Source organism: Schistocerca cancellata, chromosome 8, assembly GCF_023864275.1.
Source record: "Schistocerca cancellata isolate TAMUIC-IGC-003103 chromosome 8, iqSchCanc2.1, whole genome shotgun sequence".
NCBI classification, from domain to species: domain Eukaryota; kingdom Metazoa; phylum Arthropoda; class Insecta; order Orthoptera; family Acrididae; genus Schistocerca; species Schistocerca cancellata.
Window position 1 is genome coordinate 363,067,127 of NC_064633.1, and position 21,706 is coordinate 363,088,832.

At 45.7% G+C, this 21,706-nt stretch overlaps 1 protein-coding gene across 1 annotated transcript in view; it reads left to right on the top strand.

Annotated features, from left to right (window-relative positions):
- The first annotated feature begins 2,087 nt into the window (after positions 1 to 2,087).
- LOC126095278 (uncharacterized) overlaps positions 2,088 to 21,706 on the top strand; it is an 82,989-nt gene continuing 63,370 nt past the window's right edge. Inside the window, exon 1 of the mRNA XM_049910036.1 lies at positions 2,088 to 2,253. Within this exon, the coding sequence (XP_049765993.1) occupies positions 2,223 to 2,253 (31 nt within the window). The 5' untranslated portion in view covers positions 2,088 to 2,222. The remainder of the gene's footprint in view (positions 2,254 to 21,706) is intronic.

Consider the following 21,706-nt stretch of genomic DNA (forward strand, 5'->3'; position numbering starts at 1 on the left):
AAGAGTTACCCCAAAATATTATACCATACGACATAAGTGAATGAAAATAAACAAAGTAGACTAATATTCGTGTCGAACGATCACTCACTTCAGATACCGTTCGAATAGTAAAAATGGCAGCATTAAGTCTTTGTAAAAGATCCTGAACGTGGTCTTTCCACCACAGCTATCTGAACACCTAGAAATTTGAACTGTTCAGTTTCACTAATCATATGCCCATTCAGTGAAATTAAAACGTCAGGTTTTGTTGAATTGTATGTTAGAAACTATAAAAACTGAGTCTTACTGTGATTTAGCATTAGTTTATTTTCTACGAGCCATGAACTTAGGTCATGCACTATTGGAAACGGAGGCAATTTTGCATACAATATCCTTTACTACCAAGCTAGTGTCATCAGCAAACAGAAATATTTTAGAGTTACCCATAATACTAGAGGGCATATCATTTATATAAATAAGGAATAGGAGTGGCCCCAACACTGATCCCTGGGACACCCCCCACTTGACCGTACCTCACTCAGACCCCACATCACAGCCATTCTCAACATCTGCGCCACATCAACGCCAATGTTTGCAGGCATATCGAACATGTCATACATAACCTAATCCGAATTCTGTAGTAACGTTTACATGTTGAATAAAGTGTGTGCAGCCCGTAGTTTGTAAATAATTTATTTTCATATAGTTCAATAATTGTCACCCTGTATGTAATCAATATTTAAGTTCTTCGAAATACTGACAGTAGTAATGGTCTTTTAAAAACAGTTTAGTTTCATGACCGAAATAGAACTGAAACCTTTCGTTTTTACTCCTCAGAGAATTATACACTACTGGCCATTAAAATTGCTACACCAAGAAGAAATGTTGATGATAAATAGGTATTCATTGGACAAATATATTATACTAGAACTGACATGTGACTATATTTTCACGCAATTTTGGTGCATAGATCCGGAGAAATCAGTACCCAGAACAACCACCTCTAGCAGTAATAACAGACTTGATACGTCTGGGCATTGAGTCAAACAGAGCTTGGATGGCGCGTACAGGTACAGCTGCCCATGCAGCTTCAACACGATACCACAGTTCATCAAGAGTAGTGACTGGCGTATTGTGACGAGCCAGTTGCTCGGCCACCATTGACCAGACGTTTTCAGTTGGTGAGAGATCTGGAGAACGTGCTGGACAGGGCAGCAGTCGAGCATTTTCTGTATCCAGAATGGCCCGTACAGGACCTGCAACATGCGGTCGTGCATTATCCTGCTGAAATCTGTCTGTGATGCAGCGGTAAGGGTAACCGCAGCCACGGTCTCTGAGCTGATAGTCCATGCTGCTGCAAACGTCGTCGAACTGTTCGTGCAGATGGTTGTTGTCTTACAAACGTCCTGATCTGTTGACTCAGGGATCGAGACGTGGCTGCACGATCCGCTACAGCCATGCGGATAAGATGCCTGTCATCTCGAGTGCTACTCGTACGAGGCCGTTGGGACCCAGCACGGCGTTCCATATTACCCTCCTGAACCCACCGATTCCATATTCTGCTAACAGTCATTAGATCTCGACCAATGCGAGCAGCAATGTCGCGATACGATAAACCGCAATCGCGACAGGCTACAATCCGACCTTTATCAAAGTCGGAAACGTGATGGTATGCATTTCTCCTCCTTACACGAGGCATCACAACAACGTTTCACCAAGCAACGCCGGTCAACTGCTGTTTGTGTATGAGAAATCGGTTGGAAACTTTCCTCGTGTCAGCACGTTGTAGGTGTCGCCACCGGCGCCAGCCTTGTGTGAATACTCTGAAAAGCTAATCATTTGCAGATCCTGTCGGTTAAATTTCGCGTCTGTAGCACGTCGTCTTCGTGGTGTAGCAATGTTAATGGCCAGTAGTGTATTTTATCCCTCAAGTTGGAAAACACTGCAGTAGGACTCGCTCGGATCATTGCATTCGACGCCACGCCCCTCAGACGACAACGCCGATGGTCGCTTATCGGCACCCCACTCGGACAAATAAACAGAACGCTGCTCCGTGACACGCAGCGACGTGATAACGGCGAGTGTGCGGCCGCAGAGCCGGCAAGTAATTGAGGCGTGATGCGCGCGCCGTGTTCGGCTGTGAATCACGGGCGATAGACAGCGCTGTCGAAGGCGGCGATAAGGCGGAGGCGTCGCCTCTGGCAGTGCCTCGCCAGAGGGCTCGCGCGGCGCACGACGCTGACATGGCGGAGAACACCGTCAACACCGTCACAGGTGAGCTGCCTCACGATTACCGTCTGCGGCGGACAGCGACGCTCCTGCTAATTTATCGCGTCCTCACTTTCCTGGTGTCTGAATTCCTCCCGTTATGACGTAACGAACTGTTATACTTGTCACAGCGTACACTGTTGGCGCTCTACCTCTCAATTTCTCCAGCTCCCTATCTCGCTGCGTTTACGCTGTCTTCCAAATCCAGTTTTTCCGTAAATCTATTTCCCAAAACCGCTTCGCGTTGGTCGTGTAAACACTCCAATATCGATATTAGAAATGGAGGCTTGGCTGCTGGATTATGCTCTCACGGTCGATTTTCGCTTCGCATAAACACTCTACCGCATTTGAGTCGCAATTAGATTTTCAGGTTTGTACTTTTTTACTTTTCATTCTGCAGACGAAATTATGTACCTAGTGAAGCTAAAGAATAATTAATTTATTGCCATTATTCAACATTTTACCTTCTTGAGAGATGGAAATACGTATTTATATGCTAATTAATATATGTGCTGAATAAGCAAAATCTGTTTTGCAACAATCCTGTATCCTTCGTGGCTCGCTCATTTGCAAATTACTACACCCACCCACCCTATCTTCTAGTGGCAAACGGCTGATTTATAAAATGCTATATCCTATCTCTCGTTTAGAAACAAAGGTTACCGCACACAATCAATGGCTGATGACAAAACATTAGCTAATCCTATGCACAAGAACGCGATTGTGTATTTCGTCATTCGCAAGTTTTCTAGCCATTCCAGTTCTCCATAAGCTGAAATACAACTGTGTCCTGTATCCTGCGTAAATGGCTAAACTACAAAAAGCTGTGCTCAGACTTCTACTGCCAAAGGTTGTTGTACACAGTCGGCAGCCAGTGATAAGACATTCGTTAGTTCTGTGTACAGGAGTACAAACGTATATTTACTCACTCGGAATTTTACAAAAAATTCAAAGTTTCCAAAAATGCTGGAGTAGAATAATGATCCAGCAGAGACCACTTCGCACTTATTTCCAAGACAGCGCGATGAGGTGGGAGTAATGAAATAGTTTTTCACGCGTTTAACTGACTTGGATAAGATTTTTTAAGAACTCATCTTGAAAAATCGCATTATCCTTATCGTCATCTTCCTTATGAGCTCACTGAGATCCGTCGGATAACCACACTCTCTTTATTGTAAAACATACCATACTGATAACCTCACTTAATCTCGCCTACGAAATTGAGACAGCTGATTTACAGCCGCTATTTCTGTAAAACAACAGATGCTCGAAAAACCGGTATTTGAACGGGCTTGCAAAATCGATTCAGGACATAATGTGAGAACACGATAACGAAAATCGCGTTTGAAATTCTGCTTCCGTTTTGAACAAGTTTCGCATGCAAACATAATGTGTGTGTGGGGGGGGGGGGGGGGGAGAGAGGAGAGGGGGGTCACTGAATGAATACTGGGAGGAGAGAGAGAGAAGCAGGCTTGGGAGATGATAGAGTGTTAGTACGTTGGCAACGTGAATTTTTCTCATCTTTTCACATAAATGCTATCGATATCAGCAAAATTTCAGTTTTGTCAGGTTCGTATGTGTTGCGTAATAACGTAAGTGAAATGTCTATCAGATCTGCGGAATAGTTTCATTTGTAGAGCTTTTTAAAATGTAGATGCGCTTCGTGTACCGTTCATATCGATAAATTGAATACTGTGCCGTCACAAAAAAATCTTTGTTTTGGCCAACGAATATTAATTCAACATTTGTGCAAGAGTGACCTACCTTGCTCTTACACAGTTAAGAAATGAACAACGAAATTCAAACGCGGCCATTTTCTGATGGTGTCTGAAACAGGATGTGCAAAAACTGCAACCACAAATGAAGCTTGCCTTTCTTGGTTTTATGAGCTGCTTCGCTACACCGAGGGTATCTACTTGTAAGTTACTCATGTTGCCAGTTGTTCTTGATTCAAATTCTGGAATATTTACTTCGTCTTCTTTTGTGAAGGAATTTCGGAAAATCGTCTTTAGTAACTCAGTTTTAGTGGCACTGTCATCAATAACATCACCATTGTTATCGTGCATTGAAGGTATTGATTGCGCCTTGCTACTGGTTTATTTTACATACAACCAGAATCTTTTTGAGTCTTCTGCCAGATTTCGATACAGAGTTTGGCTGTGAAAACTATTAAAACATCTCGCACTGAAGTTTGTGCTAAATTCCGAGCTTCTGTAAAACTCCCTCAATGTCGGGGGTTTTGTGTTCTTTTAAATTTGACAAGCTATTTTCATTGCTTCTGCAACCATGTTCTGACCTGTTTTGTGTACCTCTTATTAATTTGTTTGTTATATATCTCAATTGCCGTCGTTTCTATTTCTTTGAATTTAAACCACTTTCTATGCTTACATAATCAGATTTGGCACGGAGAATTTCCCTTAGGCAAGCGTCAGACGTATTTTTATTTACTTTTTTAAACAAATCTATTTTGCGTTTGTTTTTGGTGGGTTTGGATGTTACACTATTCAGTCCTTGGTGTCACTAACCCCTGTATCCGTCGTGATGCTCCCTATGTGCTCTGAATTATTTGTTGCTATGAATTCAAGTATATTTTTCCTACCATTTACAGTTCGGGTGAGCTCCTGAACTACTTGTCCAAAATAGTTTTCTGAGAACGCATTCGGACGTCGTTTTATGCCTACCACCGATTTTAGACATGTTTTTTCGCCTGAATATCGGACGTAGATTGAAGTCAACACCAACTTTAATTGTATGAGTGGTATACCTATCTGAAATGACACTATAGTTTTCTTTGAACCGTTCAGCAACTATATCATCTGACTCGAGGAGGGTCGGTAAAAGGAACACATTATTAATTCATTCCGGTTGTCAAGTATAACCTCTACCCATAGTAACTCACAGGAACTATCTGCTTCAGTTTCACAAGGTAAACTATATCTGATAGCACCAAACACTCCACCATGAACCGTATTTAATCTATCCTTTCTGAGCACGGTTAGGTCCTTTCTTAAAATTTCAGCTGAACTTATTTCCGGCTTTAGCCAGCTTTCCGTACCTATAACTATTTGAGATTCAGTGCTTTCTATTAACGCTTGAAGTTCTGGTCCTCTTCCAACGCAGCTACGAGAGTTTACAACTACAACATTGATTGTTTCTATATCTACCCTCTTTCTATATTCGTACTTCGAAAGTGAAGATCTTTCTGCACTTTCCCGAGACCCAGTAACCTTATAAACGTCCAGACCGCCCAATACAGCCCTCGCTACAAGGTTAGGCACTTCGTGTGTGTGGTGGACTCCTGATCTATTTATGAGAAACTGCAAACCGACCACCATATGGCGCTAAGTCGACACGGTCGCAGAGCGGTCTGAGCCTCTGATTCAGACCCTCTACTTGGCTCTGTACTAATTGACTACAGTTGGATCTGTCGACGATGCTACAGATGGTGAACTCCGCCTTCATCTCGCAAGCAAGATTGGTTGTCTTTACTACTTCAGCTAGCCATCCGAAACCAGAAAGTATCTCTTCCGATCCAAAGCGACATACGTCATTAATACCGACATGAGCCAGTACAAGCAGTGGACTGCACCTTGTGCTCTTCATGGTATCCGGTGGCACCCGTTCGACATCTGGAATGACTCCGCCCAGTGTGGACACGCAGTACACAATGGATTTCTTCCCCTCCTTCATAGCCGTATCCCATAATGAGACTCATTATGCACCTAACGTTGGAGGTCCCAACTATCAGTAATCCCACCCTCTACGAATGCCCAGACCTTGTAGACAGAGAGGATTCCTCTGGAACAGGGCGAGCGATTTCATCTGGCTCGGAGACTTTGTCAGGCACAGACAGGGCCCGAAATCTGTTCTTCAGACGAACTGGGGAGGCCCTCCGATCGGCCCTCTGGAAAGTATTTCACTGCAGGCTACGTCTTGGAATGACCTCTCACTTGATCATCGGTGGGAACCAATTGGGGACATGTGGGTCGTGCTGGACATCCTTCGGATCGCTCCATTAAGCCCCCTACAGTGATGCCCATTGGCAACAGTTTCAAGCTGCATCACCAAAGCCAACACCGCTTGGACGGGCGTTGATAACCACGCAGTTGAGCGCCCCACAAACCAAACATCATCATCACAACACCGCTTGGAGGTGTGAGCAAAGGGTCACCATCTTGGTTTGCAGCTTAGATTTTATTGCCCCTAAAACGTCACTGGTCCGTGTTAAGGGAAAGGAATGTACGTATGACTGACTATTCCCATGTTGCCCAGCTTGCTGGCAATTGGAAGCCCACCATCAACCAGAGAGAAGGTTATGGGAGTCATGTTCTGCTGCTTTTAATCACAGTAAATCGACGCCAGTTGTGAATACACTGTCTATTTAGCTGGTCACTGCAATATCTGGTGAGACTGCAGCACTGCAGTCACAACTGGCCAGTTGTACAGGGGTTGCTGACAACTAGAACACGAGGAAGCTTCAGCCGTTCTCTCAAGTGGTGCTGTCAGGCTGCTTCTGGATTATAACTGCCACTCTTATTTTGCGTGTGCGCACCCTTGGCTGTCTTACAAGTGCACAAGCTTTCGGAAATGTTGTAGGCAACTCACAGCCCGTATGGTGTTCTGCAAATGTTTGTTGTGCTGCCCCAGTCGAAAATAACGCCCAACCCACCACGTGGGTAGAACAGGCCTTCCGGTTTCCCCAATGTAGGTGGCACCACAATCACAGTGTAACTAGTATACACCTGTTGTGTTGAGACTTTTTACCGTATCTTTAGTGGAACCTATCAAATTTTGGATCCTACAGCCACTCCATAAGAATAGTTCGCAGCCTCTTTGGCAAACCACCTTGCTTCCTCTATCAGTGACGCTGTTGACATAATGTACAGGGGTGGACAAAAATATGAAAACATTAAAAACACACCACATTACCATGCGTAATATAGTGTAGGGACACTGCTGGTGTTCAAAACAGCTTCTAACCGACTCGGAATGGATGAATACAGGTCGTTTATGGTTTGCAAGGGAATCTTATACTCCTCTTCCTGCAAAATAGTGTCAAGTACGGGAAACGATAATCGATGTGTATAGCGATCAGGCAACCTTCTCTCCAAAGTAGATCACGAAGACCCGGTAATATTGAGCTCTGGCGATTCTGGTGGCCAGGGAGATGCTACAATTCACCCTCCTGCTCACAAAACCAGCCCTGGACGATGCGAGCCGTGTGAACAAGGGACCTGTTGTCTTGGAACTCAGACTCGCCATTTGGGAACAGATATTGTACCGTGGGATTAACTTGATCAGCTAAAATGGTCACATAAATCTTGGCAGTAATGCGACCTTGCAACGTAACTATGGAGTCCACGGAGAACCACGAACTGCTGCCCAAATCATCACCGAACGCCACCTACGTTTCACTCTTGGCAGCAAGCACTCTTCCAGAAGTTGGAAACAGTGTGAAACAAGACTCAACCGGCCAAATAACTCTTTTCCATTGTTCCATAACTCAGTTTTTATGGCTTCGGCACCACGTTTTTCTCTTAGGGACATTTACGTCACTGGTGAATGGCTTTGGAATTCGGGCTCGCGCTGCAATTCCCTGCTTATGGAGCTCCCTTCGCGTTGTTTTGGCGCCCACAGGGTTCGCGAGTGCGACATTCAGTACTGCAGTGACTTTTACAGCCTTCCTCCTCTTATTTTTCGCCACATTCCACTTCGACGACTGTCTGTCACGATCACTCAACATACACTTTCGTCCGCGTTGTGACTAAGGGGATGGTGTTTTTCCGCTTTTCCCGTATGCAGATTAAATCTTCGATACTGTGCCTCTTGAAACACCCAACTCTTCTTCTGCATTGGTTAGGGAAGCACCCACCTTACGAGCGCCAACAATTTGCCTACGTTCGAATTTACTAAGCTCCGACATAATGCACACACAGCTACACAGAACATTGTTCTGACCAAGGCGCGTCGAGAGTATTCCTCAGTTGCTATAAGTGGTCAGAAACAACAGCGCTACGTACAGTCTCGACTAGCATCTGCATGTATGTTCAGGCATGCATTACGCGCGGTGTCTGCGTATCTTTGTCGATCCTGCTGAATTTTGTAGCTCTTCTTTTTCTTCTGCTGTCGTACACTTTGGCACTCTTTCAATTCTAGTTTGGTAATGTCCGCACTAATGCGGTGGGCTTGGGAGGAACGCGTATGTAGGTCGGAACACTCCTGAGCCGGATGACGGTAGGATTCAGAGGGTAGTTACCGGTTAGTGTGATTGTCTTCCGGTAGACGTTGGGTCACAGTTTGGCATCGGGAGTTACGTAGACTTTCACGTCCAGGAACGGAATTGCGCCGTTACTTGACACAGTCTGTGGAAGCCCGCGTATTTACAGCAGTGGCTTGTAAGGGCAGGAAGTTACTACCACGTACGAATGGGGGAACTATTGAAGAAGGGGAAGGAAAATTACTTAATGATTTGGCGTTTCTTAAGAGGTGCCAGGACCGCAACGTAATTATTCCTACAGTCCATCGAGCGAGGTGGCGCAGTGGTTATCACACGGGACTCGCATTCTGAAGGATGCCGGTTCAGTCCCTCGTCCGACCATCCTGATTTAAGTTTTCCATGACTTCCCTAAATCGTTCCAGACAAATGCCAGGATGGTTCCTTTGAAAGACCATGACCGGCTTCCTTCTCTAATCTGATGAGACCGATGACCTCGCTGTTTGGTCTCCTTCCCCAAACAACCCACCCCAACCCCTACATTTCTCGAGATTCGGCCCCAGCTGGATAGCAGGAAAATGAGAGGAATCTAAGAACAGGCCTGCCATGCTATGTTCATGGAAACGATTCAAGAATTTTGTAGCAGCCTGGACATCGACGACAGACACCAGAACCAGCTATGCATATCGTTCAAACCATCGGTGACAGATCGGTCCGGAACACACAGACAAGCCTGTACGTAAACTTGTTCTGCACTCTCCAAAAGAAGGAATTCGAGGAACTAACAAGGGAGATAGATGGTACAAGGATAGGACTAGATATAAAGTGAACCGCCGTAAGTTTGTCGTCAAAAATCTTTGCATTGATGCTTACAAGGACCTCTGCAGAACAAACTATTAAGTTTGTTGAAGCGGCACTCCAACAGGCCCCACGGGTAGATACCGAAAAGATAAGCCAAGAAACAGTCAGAATCATACAAAGAGTGGTACCATACAAGAAAGAACGCCTGTAGAAGAACTTAAGATATATAAGCACATTGTGATTCTCGAGGCTAATAAAGGAAACAGCACATTTGTCTTGGATACTACCCAATTTAAATCGAAAATGGTCGATTTGATGATGGATCCGATAGAAAGATAATAAAGGAGACGAAACTGTTGCGTAACGTTAGCTCGATGTGCGGGTGCGTTGTCTTGGTGAAACAGCGCACACGCAGCCCTTCCCGGACGTTTTTGTTGCAGTGCAGGAAGGAATTTGTTCAAAACGTTTCGTAGGATGCACCTGTTACCATAGTGCCCTTTGGAACGCAATGGGTAAGGATTACGCCCTCGCTGTCCCAGAACATGGACACCATCATTTTTTCAGCACAGGCGGGTAGCCGAAATTTTTTTGGTGGTGGTGAATCTATGTGCTTCCATTGAGCTGACTGGCGCTTTGTTTCTGGATTGAAAAATGGCACCCACCTCTCATCCATTGTCACAACCGACGAAAAGAAAGTCCCATTCATGCTGTCGTTGCGCGTCAACATTGCTTGGCAACATGCCACACGGGCAGCGATGTGGTCATCCGTCAGCATTCGTGGCACCCACCTGGATGACACTTTTCGCATTTTCAGGTCGTCATGCAAGATTGTGTGCACAGAACCCACAGAAATGCCAACTCTGGAGGCGATCTGTTCAACAGTCATTCGGCGATCCCCCAAAACAATTCTCTCCACTTTCTCGATCATGTCGTCAGACCAGCTTGCGCGAGCCTGAGGTTGTTTCGGTTTGTTGTCACACGATGTTCTGCCTTCATTAAACTGTCGCACCCATGAACGCACTTTCGACACATCCATAATTCCATCACCACATGTCTCCTTCAACTGTCGATGAATTTCAATTGGTTTCACACCACGTAAATTCAGAAAACGATTGATTGCACACTGTTCAAGTAAGGAAAACGTCGCCATTTTAAGTACTTAAAACAGTTCTCACTCTCGCCGCTGGCGGTAAAATTCCGTCTGCCGTACGGTGCTGCCATCTCTGGGACGTATTGACAATGAACGTGGCCTCATTTTAAAACAATGCGCATGTTTCTATCTCTTTCCAGCCCGGAGAAAAAAAATTGGAGGCCTTAGAAACTGAATGCACCTCATACAGCTAATGGGATCTACTCACCCACCTACAATCTAGCGAAGTATCTGGCCAGAAAACTACGTCATCTTGTGGGAAACACACAATCGTATGTGAAGGATTCAACTCACTTCGTCCGACTTATAAAGGTCAGTTTTGCCATAAAGCTCCTCTCTTTATCAAATGTACCAATCGAATGGACTATTAGCATTCTTTGGGAACAATTACAGCCTGATGTCTTTGACTTGGTGTGGCTGTTTGTCGTCAAACCGTTTGACCTCGCGTGGTAAACATTATGAACGAACGGACGGTATGGCAGTGGGATCTGTCCTCCCCCTGCTAGCAGAATACATTTTCATTGTGTTAAGCTCTACGAAGTTCCGCCCACATCATCATCATCATCATCATCATTTAAGACTGATTATGCCTTTCAGCGTTCAGTCTGGAGCATAGCCCCCCTTATACAGTTCCTCCATGATCCCCTATTCAGTGCTAACATTGGTGCCTCTTCTGATGTTAAACCTATTACTTCAAAATCATTCTTAACCGAATCCAGGTACCTTCTCCTCGGTCTGCCCCGACTCCTCCTACCCTCTACTGCTGAATCCATGAGTCTCTTGGGTAGCCTTGCTTCTCCCATGCGTGTAACATGACCCCACCATCTAAGCCTGTTCACCCTGACTGCTACATCTATAGAGTTCATTCCCAGTTTTTCTTTGATTTCCTCATTGTGGACACCCTCCTGCCATTGTTCCCATCTACTAGTACCTGCAATCATCCTAGCTACTTTCATATCCGTAACCTCAACCTTGTTGATAAGGTAACCTGAATCCACCCAGCTTTCGCTCCCATACAACAAAGTTGGTCGAAAGATTGAACGGTGCACAGATAACTTAGTCTTGGTACTGACTTCCTTCTTGCAGAAGAGAGTAGATCGTTGCTGAGCGCTCACTGCATTAGCTTTGCTACACCTCGCTTCCAGTTCTTTCACTATGTTGCCATCCTGTGAGAATATGCATCCTAAGTACTTGAAACCGTCCACCTGTTCTAACTTTGTTCCTCCTATTTGGCACTCAATCCGTTTATATTTCTTTCCCACTGACATTACTTTCGTTTTGGAGATGCTAATCTTCATACCATAGTCCTTACATTTCTGATCTAGCTCTGAAATATTACTTTGCAAACTTTCAATCGAATCTGCCATCACAACTAAGTCATCCGCATATGCAAGACTGCTTATTTTGTGTTCACATATCTTAATCTCACCCAGCCAGTCTATTGTTTTCAACATATGATCCATAAATAATATGAACAACAGTGGAGACAGGTTGCAGCCTTGTCTTACCCCTGAAACTACTCTGAACCATGAACTCAATTTACCGTCAACTCTAACTACTGCCTGACCATCCATGTAAAGACCTTTAATTGCTTGCAAAAGTTTGCCTCCTATTCCATAATCTTGTAGAACAGACAATAACTTCCTCCTAGGAACCCGGTCATATGCCTTTTCTAGATCTATAAAGCATAGATACAATTCCCTGTTCCACTCATAACACTTCTCCATTATTTGCCGTAAGCTAAAGATCTGGTCTCGACAACCTCTAAGAGGCCTAAACCCACACTGATTTTCATCCAATTGGTCCTCAACTAATATTCGCACTTTCCTTTCAACAATACCTGAGAAGATTTTACCCACAACGCTGATTAAAGAGATACCTCTGTAGTTGTTACAATCTTTTCTGTTTCCATGTTTAAAGATTGGTGTGATTACTGCTTTTGTCCAGTCTGATGGAACCTGTCCCGACTCCCAGGCCATTTCAATTATCCTGTGTAGCCATTTAAGACCTGACATTCCACTGTAGTTGATGAGTTCCGACTTAATTTCATCCACCCCAGCCGCTTTATTGCACTGCAATCTATTGACCATTTTTTCCACTTCCTCAAATGTGATCCTATTTCCATCATCATTTCTATCCCATTCTACCTCGAAATCTGAAACATTACTGATCGCATTTTCACCTACATTGAGCAACTCTTCAAAATATTCCCTCCATCTGCCCAAGGCATCCACAGGATTCACCAGCAGTTTTCCTGACCTGTCCAAAATACTTGTCATTTCCTTCTTACCTCCCTTTCGAAGACTGCTAATTACACTCCAGAATGGTTTTCCAGCAGTTTGACCCATAGTCTCCAACCTGTTTCCAAAGTCTTCCCACGATTTCTTCTTGGATGCTGCAATTATCTGTTTGGCTTTGTTTCTTTCTTCAACATAACTTTCTCTGTCTACCTGGGTTCTGGTATGTAGCCATTTTTGATACGCCTTCTTTTTCCTTTTACAGACTGCCTTGACTGTATCATTCCACCAAGCTGTTTGCCTCATCCTACTTTTACACACTACTGTTCCAAGACATTCTTTAGCCACTTCTAGTACTGTGTCCCTGTACCTTGTCCATTCCTTTTCCAATGACTGTAATTGACTACATTCAACTAACTGGTACCTTTCTGAGATCGCTGTTATGTACTTGTGCCTGATTTCCTTATCCTGAAGTTTCTCCACTCTTATCCTCCTACATATGGACCTGACCTCCTGCACTTTCGGCCTCACAATCCCAATTTCACTGCAGATTAAATAATGATCAGTGTCATCAAAGAATCCCCTGAATACACGTGTGTCCCTCACAGCCTTCCTGAATTCCTGATCTGTTATTATATAGTCAATGACAGATCTGGTTCCCTGCCTTCCCAAGTATACCGGTGAATGTTCTTATGTTTAAAAAAGGAGTTTGTGATTACTAAGCCCATACTGGCACAGAAATCCAAGAGTTGTTTCCCGTTCCTGTTGGCCTCCATATCCTCTCCAAATTTACCCATAACCTTTTCATACCCTTCTGTTCGATTTCCAATCCTGGCGTTAAAATCACCCATGAGCAGAACACTGTCCTTGTCCTTTACTCTAACAACTACATCACTGAGTGCCTCATAAAAACTATCCATCTTATCTTGATCTGTCCCTTCACAATGCGAATACACTGACACAATCCTAATTTTCTTGCTAGACACTGTCAAATCTATCCACATCAGTCGTTCGTTTACATACCTTATTGCAACTACGCTGGGTTCCATTTCTTTCCTGATGTAAAGCCCTACACCCCATTGTGCTATTCCTGCTTTGACTCCTGACAGGTAGACCTTGTATTCTCCCACTTCCTCTTCTTTCTCACCCCTTACCCGAATGTCACTAACAGCTAAAACGTCCGGCGCCATCTTACTTGCAGCCTCTGCCAGCTCTACCTTCTTCCCAGAGTAGCCCCCATTGATATTAATAGCTCCCCATCTCATTACCATTTGCTTGCCAAGTCGTATCTTAGGAGTCCCTGGTTTGTCAGTTAGAGGTGGGACTCCGTCACCTCCAAAGGTCCGAGGCATTTTGCTCTGATTGTTGCCAGCATCATATTTAAAGTACCAGGGAAGCAGGCTAACTTTGGTTATACGTTCTGACCTCCTTTGATTTCTCACGCTTCCAAAGTCGAAATTAAAAAGAAGGTTTGACGCATATACATCGGCTCATTCGACGAAAGATACGTGTCTAAGGACTGGAAAGTTGCTCAGGTCACTCTAATACACAAGAAAGGAAATAGAAATAATCCACTGAATTACAAATCATATCGCTGACGTCGATTTGCAATGGGGATTTTGAAACATGCACTGTGTTGAGACATTATGAATTACCTCGAGAAAAATGAGCTATTGACGCGTAGGACAGGTCCAGAAAATATCGTTCTTGTGCGACACAACTAGTTCTTTTGTCTCAAGAATTTGTGAGTGCTATCGACAGAGGATCCCACATTGATTCCATATCTCTAGATTTCTACCACGCTTTTGACACCGTCCTCACAATCGGCTTTTAATCAAACAGCGCGCTAATAAGTTATTGTCTTAGTTGTGCGACTGGATTCGTAATTTCCTGTCAGAGAGGTCACAGTTCGTAGTAATTGACAGAAAGATCGAATAAAAAAAATTGTTATTTGGCGTTACCGAAGTTAGTGTTATAGGACCCATGCTGTTCCTAATCTACACTCCTGGAAATGGAAAAAAGAACACATTGACACCGGTGTGTCAGACCCACCATACTTGCTCCGGACACTGCGAGAGGGCTGTACAAGCAATAATCACACGCACGGCACAGCGGACACACCAGGAACCGCGGTGTTGGCCGTCGAATGGAGCTAGCTGCGCAGCATTTGTGCACCGCCGCCGTCAGTGTCAGCCAGTTTGCCGTGGCATACGGAGCTCCATCGCAGTCTTTAACACTGGTAGCATGCCGCGACAGCGTGGACGTGAACCGTATGTGCAGTTGACGGACTTTGAGCGAGGGCGTATAGTGGGCATGCGGGAGGCCGGGTGGACGTACCGCCGAATTGCTCAACACGTGGGGCGTGAGGTCTCCACAGTACATCGATGTTGTCGCCAGTGGTCGGCGGAAGGTGCACGTGCCCGTCGACCTGGGACCGGACCGCAGCGACGCACGGATGCACGCCAAGACCGTAGGATCCTACGCAGTGCCGTAGGGGACCGCACCGCCACTTCCCAGCAAATTAGGGACACTGTTGCTCCTGGGGTATCGGCGAGGACCATTCGCAACCGTCTCCATGAAGCTGGGCTACGGTCCCGCACACCGTTAGGCCGTCTTCCGCTCACGCCCCAACATCGTGCAGCCCGCCTCCAGTGGTGTCGCGACAGGCGTGAATGGAGGGACGAATGGAGACGTGTCGTCTTCAGCGATGAGAGTCGCTTCTGCCTTGGTGCCAATGATGGTCGTATGCGTGTTTGGCGCCGTGCAGGTGAGCGCCACAATCAGGACTGCATTCGACCGAGGCACACAGGGCCAACACCCGACATCATGGTGTGGGGAGCGATCTCCTACACTGGCCGTACACCACTGGTGATCGTCGAGGGGACACTGAATAGTGCACGGTACATCCAAACCGTCATCGAACCCATCGTTCTACCATTCCTAGACCGGCAAGGGAACTTGCTGTTCCAACAGGACAATGCACGTCCGCATGTATCCCGTGCCACCCAACGTGCTCTAGAAGGTGTAAGTCAACTACCCTGGCCAGCAAGATCTCCGGATCTGTCCCCCATTGAGCATATTTGGGACTGGATGAAGCGTCGTCTCACGCGGTCTGCACGTCCAGCACGAACTTTGGTCCAACTGAGGCGCCAGGTGGAAATGGCATGGCAAGCCGTTCCACAGGACTACATCCAGCATCTCTACGATCGTCTCCATGGGAGAATAGCAGCCTGCATTGCTGCGAAAGGTGAATATACACTGTACTAGTGCCGTCATTGTGCATGCTCTGTTGCCTGTGTCTATGTGCCTGTGGTTCTGTCAGTGTGATCATGTGATGTATCTGACCCCAGGAATGTGTCAATAAAGTTTCCCCTTCCTGGGACAATGAATTCACGGTGTTCTTATTTCAATTTCCAGGAGTGTATATAAACGATTTAGGAGACAAACAGAGCAGCCCTCTCCGTTTGTTAGCGGATGCTGCTGCAGTTTACCGTTTAATAAAGTCATCAGAAGCCAAAAACAACTGCAAAATTATTTGGAAAAGACATTTGTATCATTCAAAAAGTGGTAACTGACCCTAAAAATAAAGTGTGACGTCATTCACACTAATACTAAAAGGAATTCGTTAGATTTCGGTTAAGCGATGACTCACACAAATTTAGATGCTGTCAGTGCAACTAAATACCTGGGATTACGATTATGAATAACTTAAATAGGAACGACCACATATCATACGTTGTGGGGAAGGCGAACCGAAGACTGCGATTTATTGACAGAAAACTTGGAAATGCGACAAATCTACTATAAAGATTGCCTACATTTCACTTGTCCATTCTCTTCTGGAAAACTGCTGCGTAGTTTGGGATACATGCCAGATATGATTGATGGAGGACACAAAAAAGTTCGAAGACAGGGTGCTCATTGTGTATTATCGTGGATTAGGGGAGAGAGTCTCATGAGTACGTTACGCAAGCTGGGTTGGCAATCATTGATACAAAGGCGTTTCTCGTCGCGGTGAGATTTCTCATGACATTTCAATCTCCAAATTTCTATTCAGAATGCAAAAATATTTTATTGATTCCCACCTAGACAAGGAGAGTGAATCACCGTAATAAAATAAGATAAATCAGAGCTAGCACGTAAAGATTTAAGCGTTCGTTTTTCCCACTTGCTTTTCGAGAGTGCAACGCCAGAAAACAGTCTGAAAGTGGTCCTACGAAACCTCCGTCAAGCATGTAATTGTAACCTATACAGTAGTCATATAGACGTGCCTGTATGTGTGGACTCCCTGGAGGCGGCTAACTCTGTCTGCAAAGTCTGTGTCTGGACAACTTTCCTAAGGGAACACAGCGAAGGAGCTACATTAACTCATTCAAGATGGTGTATCGCTGCGTACATATTTAAGGGAAGTATTTCAAGATGGTTTAAAGACAAATAATTAGCAGCATGCAGTCACTGATCCTCTCATATCCGTAAAACGACCGTAGTGGAAAACTTCGAAAGAAACTGTATGTCTCTGAATCCAGTCGAATGATGTGACATAGTTCTCAGACAGTGGACTCACATTTGGAAGGAAGGGTACAGGTTGAATTCCACAAAATAAAGAACAGGCAAGAGAAGAAATTGGACTGGCTGCAGAGTTACTACGATGACTGTAGATCGGAGAGAATACAAGTAGACAGTTTTCAGTTTTACCCCAGAAGCGTTAATGAAAGCGAGTTCACATTCGACGCCGATGAGCTTCATGTAATCAATAAAGGTCATAAATTTATTATACAGTCTTTTAAAAAACCACAAAGGAGCTGATTGTAGCAACCAAAATAGAGGCAGATGTAGTTAAATTAGCGTCTACCGTGCGCGGCATAATAAACTGACTAAAGCTGTTATTGCTAACATGAATAATCACTCGAATAAGAAGTACATTAACAGCAAAGATTACAAAACTGCTATTAACGATTAGCTCAATACAAACAAAGTTATCATTACTCGGTGTTACGAATGGTTCACACGGTTTAGAAATGGAAGGACGGAAGTTAAAGATGACTCTCGTTCAGGACGCCCGACGCCTACAGACGACGCTCATGTCAGTAACTTCAACGAAATAGTGCGCACTAGTCGAAGACAGACTGTCCGAGAGAATGCAGAAGAACGTAACATTTCAGTTGGATGATGTCATGACATTCTGACACAGCATCTTGGAACGGATCGTATTGCCACGAAGTTCGTCCCATAGCTGATAAGTCAAGAGTAGAAAGACCTTCGCCTCGCAATCCGTGAGGAGCTTTTGGATCGCACAAATGAGAACGAAATGTTCCTTAAGAGAATCATAACTGGTGATGCGACGTTGGTCTACGGTTATGATGTTGAGAGCAAGGTTCACGCTTCACAGTGGGGCAGGAAAGATTCTCCAAGACCAAAAAAATCTCATCAGGTCAGATCAAATGTCAAAGCACTGCTGATAGTTTTCTTTGACTTTGAAGGATTTGTTCATCATGAATTCGTACCACAGGGACAAACTGTTAATCGATGGTCCTATCGGGACGTGTTGCGACGCCTGCTGGGTAATGTGAGCAGGAAATGGCCTGAAATGTGGCGAGACAATTCGTGGCTTTTGCATCACGATAAAGCACCCGCTCATTCGTCCCTGTCGGTGCGTGACTATTGCACAAAAATCGAAATCACGGTGCTGCCTCATCCTCCATACTCTCCAGATCTGGTCCCTGCAGACTATTTTTTTTATTTCCAAAGTTGAAAACCCCGTTGAAAACACGAAGATTCTCAACAATAGACGAGATAAAAGAAAATTTGCAGAGGGCGCTTCACACAATCCAGCAAGGGGCGTATCAAGACTGCTTCCGTAAGTGGAAACGGCGTTGGGCGCGGTGTACCAAGTGTGGAAGAGAGTATTTCGAAGGAGGCCATGCACGACAATTAAAAGGCAAGCGTAGAATATTTTGAACAGACCTCATACGTCAGGACAGGCGTACTCGTCATCAAGGTTCCAGTCGAGCACGCCTGCCAACACAACAGAAGACCGCCGTATTGTGCACAAAGCATCACGTCCGCACCTGCCATCTGAGAAAAAGTGATTTAGTCGCTGCAGTATTGCGTGTTACCCCATACCGTAGGTCAGAGACTAACAGCAGTCGAATTAGGGAATTACCATTCTGGTGTGTACGCTGTCACTAACACCACAAGTTTGGAGCGGTGCCCTGATCGGGAAGTATGGACTCCCGCTGAATTGCGTCGCATTGTGTCGCTCGAGTTGCATTTCTTGACTGCTTTGGATGATCATCGTCGGCGATTCTGGCGGAGAACTGGTCACAAGTCCCGTTCTTCGAATGTTTTGGAGAGACATAGCGGTGTTACTCCTACCCTCATTGTGTGTGGAGTCATCGCGTTCGACTTCACCTCATGGCTAGTAGTGGTTGAAGGAACTCCGAGGGCACAGTGGTACATTACGGACACCCTGCGTCCTCATGTGTTATCTCTCACGTGAAAGTCGCACGGTACCATTTTTCAACAGGACAATGCTCGTCCTCAAATGGCACATGTCTCCATGAACTGTGCGTGTGTGTTGAGGCACTCATGCAGCCAACAAGATCCTCAGATATGTGTCCGATAGAACAGGTGTGGATGCCAACTCCGTCCGAGCGCCAGTATCCAGAATGTCAAGGACCAGTTAAAACAGTTGTGAGCCAGTCTGCCTCAGTAGAGTCTACAATGGCCTGATGACATCCTTACCAACGTAACCAGTGCTTGCATAAAGAAGGCAGTGTAATGGAGAAAAATAGAGGGTAATGCGGAGAAACGAGAAAATTTCAGGTTGTTGTTGTGGTCTTCACTCCAGAGACAGCAGCTCTCCATGCTACTCTATCCTGTGCAAGCATCTTCATCTCCCAGAACCTACTGCAACGTACATACTTCTGAATCTGCCTCGGGTATTCATCTCTTGGTCTCCCTCTACGATTTTTACCCTCCACGCTGCCCTCCAATACTAAATTCGTGATCCTTTGATGCCTCAGAATATGTCCTACCAACCGATCCCTTCTTCTAGTCAAGTTGTGCCACAAATTTCTCTTCTCCACAATTCTATTCAATACCTTCTCATTAGTTATGTGATCTACCCATCTAATCTTCATCATTCTTCTGTAGCACCCCATTTCGAAAGCTACTATTCTCTTCTTGTCCAAACTATTTATCGTCCGTGTTTCACTTCCATACATGGCTACAACCATACAAATACTTTCAGAAACGATTTCCTGACACTTAAATCTATACTCGATGTTAACAAATTTCTCTTCTTCAGAAACGCTTTCCTTGCCATTATCAGTCTACATTTTACACTCCTGGAAACGGAAAAAAGAACACATTGACACCGGTGTGTCAGACCCACCATACTTGCTCCGGACACTGCGAGAGGGCTGTACAAGCAATGATCACACGCACGGCACAGCGGACACACCAGGAACCGCGGTGTTGGCCGTCGAATGGCGCTAGCTGCGCAGCATTTGTGCACCGCCGCCGTCAGTGTCAGCCAGTTTGCCGTGGCATACGGAGCTCCATCGCAGTCTTTAACACTGGTAGCATGCCGCGACAGCGTGGACGTGAACCGTATGTGCAGTTGACGGACTTTGAGCGAGGGCGTATAGTGGGAATGCGGGAGGCCGGGTGGACGTACCGCCGAATTGCTCAACACGTGGGGCGTGAGGTCTCCACAGTACATCGATGTTGTCGCCAGTGGTCGGCGGAAGGTGCACGTGCCCGTCGACCTGGGACCGGACCGCAGCGACGCACGGATGCACGCCAAGACCGTAGGATCCTACGCAGTGCCGTAGGGGACCGCACCGCCACTTCCCAGCAAATTAGGGACACTGTTGCTCCTGGGGTATCGGCGAGGACCATTCGCAACCGTCTCCATGAAGCTGGGCTACGGTCCCGCACACCGTTAGGCCGTCTTCCGCTCATGCCCCAACATCGTGCAGCCCGCCTCCAGTGGTGTCGCGACAGGCGTGAATGGAGGGACGAATGGAGACGTGTCGTCTTCAGCGATGAGAGTCGCTTCTGCCTTGGTGCCAATGATGGTCGTATGCGTGTTTGGCGCCGTGCAGGTGAGCGCCACAATCAGGACTGCATACGACCGAGGCACACAGGGCCAACACCCGGCATCATGGTGTGGGGAGCGATCTCCTACACTGGCCATACATCACTGGTGATCGTCGAAGGGACACTGAATAGTGCACGGTACATCCAAACCGTCATCGAACCCATCGTTCTACCATTCCTAGACCGGCAAGGGAACTTGCTGTTCCAACAGGACAATGCACGTCCGCATGTATCCCGTGCCACCCAACGTGCTCTAGAAGGTGTAAGTCAACTACCCTGGCCAGCAAGTTCTCCGGATCTGTCCCCCATTGAGCATGTTTGGGACTGGATGAAGCGTCGTCTCACGCGGTCTGCTCGTCCAGCACGAACGCTGGTCCAACTGAGGCGCCAGGTGGAAATGGCATGGCAAGCCGTTCCACAGGACTACATCCAGCATCTCTACGATCGTCTCCATGGGAGAATAGCAGCCTGCATTGCTGCGAAAGGTGAATATACACTGTACTAGTGCCGACATTGTGCATGCTCTGTTGCCTGTGTCTATGTGCCTGTGGTTCTGTCAGTGTGATCATGTGATGTATCTGACCCCACGAATGTGTCAATAAAGTTTCCCCTTCCTGGGACAATGAATTCACGGTGTTCTTATTTCAATTTCCAGGAGTGTATATCCTTTCTACTTCGACCATCATCAGTTATTTTGCTCCCCAAATGACAAAACTCATCTACTACTTCTCTGCCTCGTGATGAATGGGTGTTGTGTGATGTCCTTAGGTTACTTAGGTTAAAGTAGTTCTAGTTCTAGAGGACTGATGACCCTAGATGTTAAGTCCCATAGTGCTCAGAGCCATTTGAACCATTTTTCATCTACTACTTTAAGTGTCTCATTTCCTAATATGATTCTCTCAGCATCACCCGATTTAATTCGACTACATTCCATTATACTCGTTTTGCTTT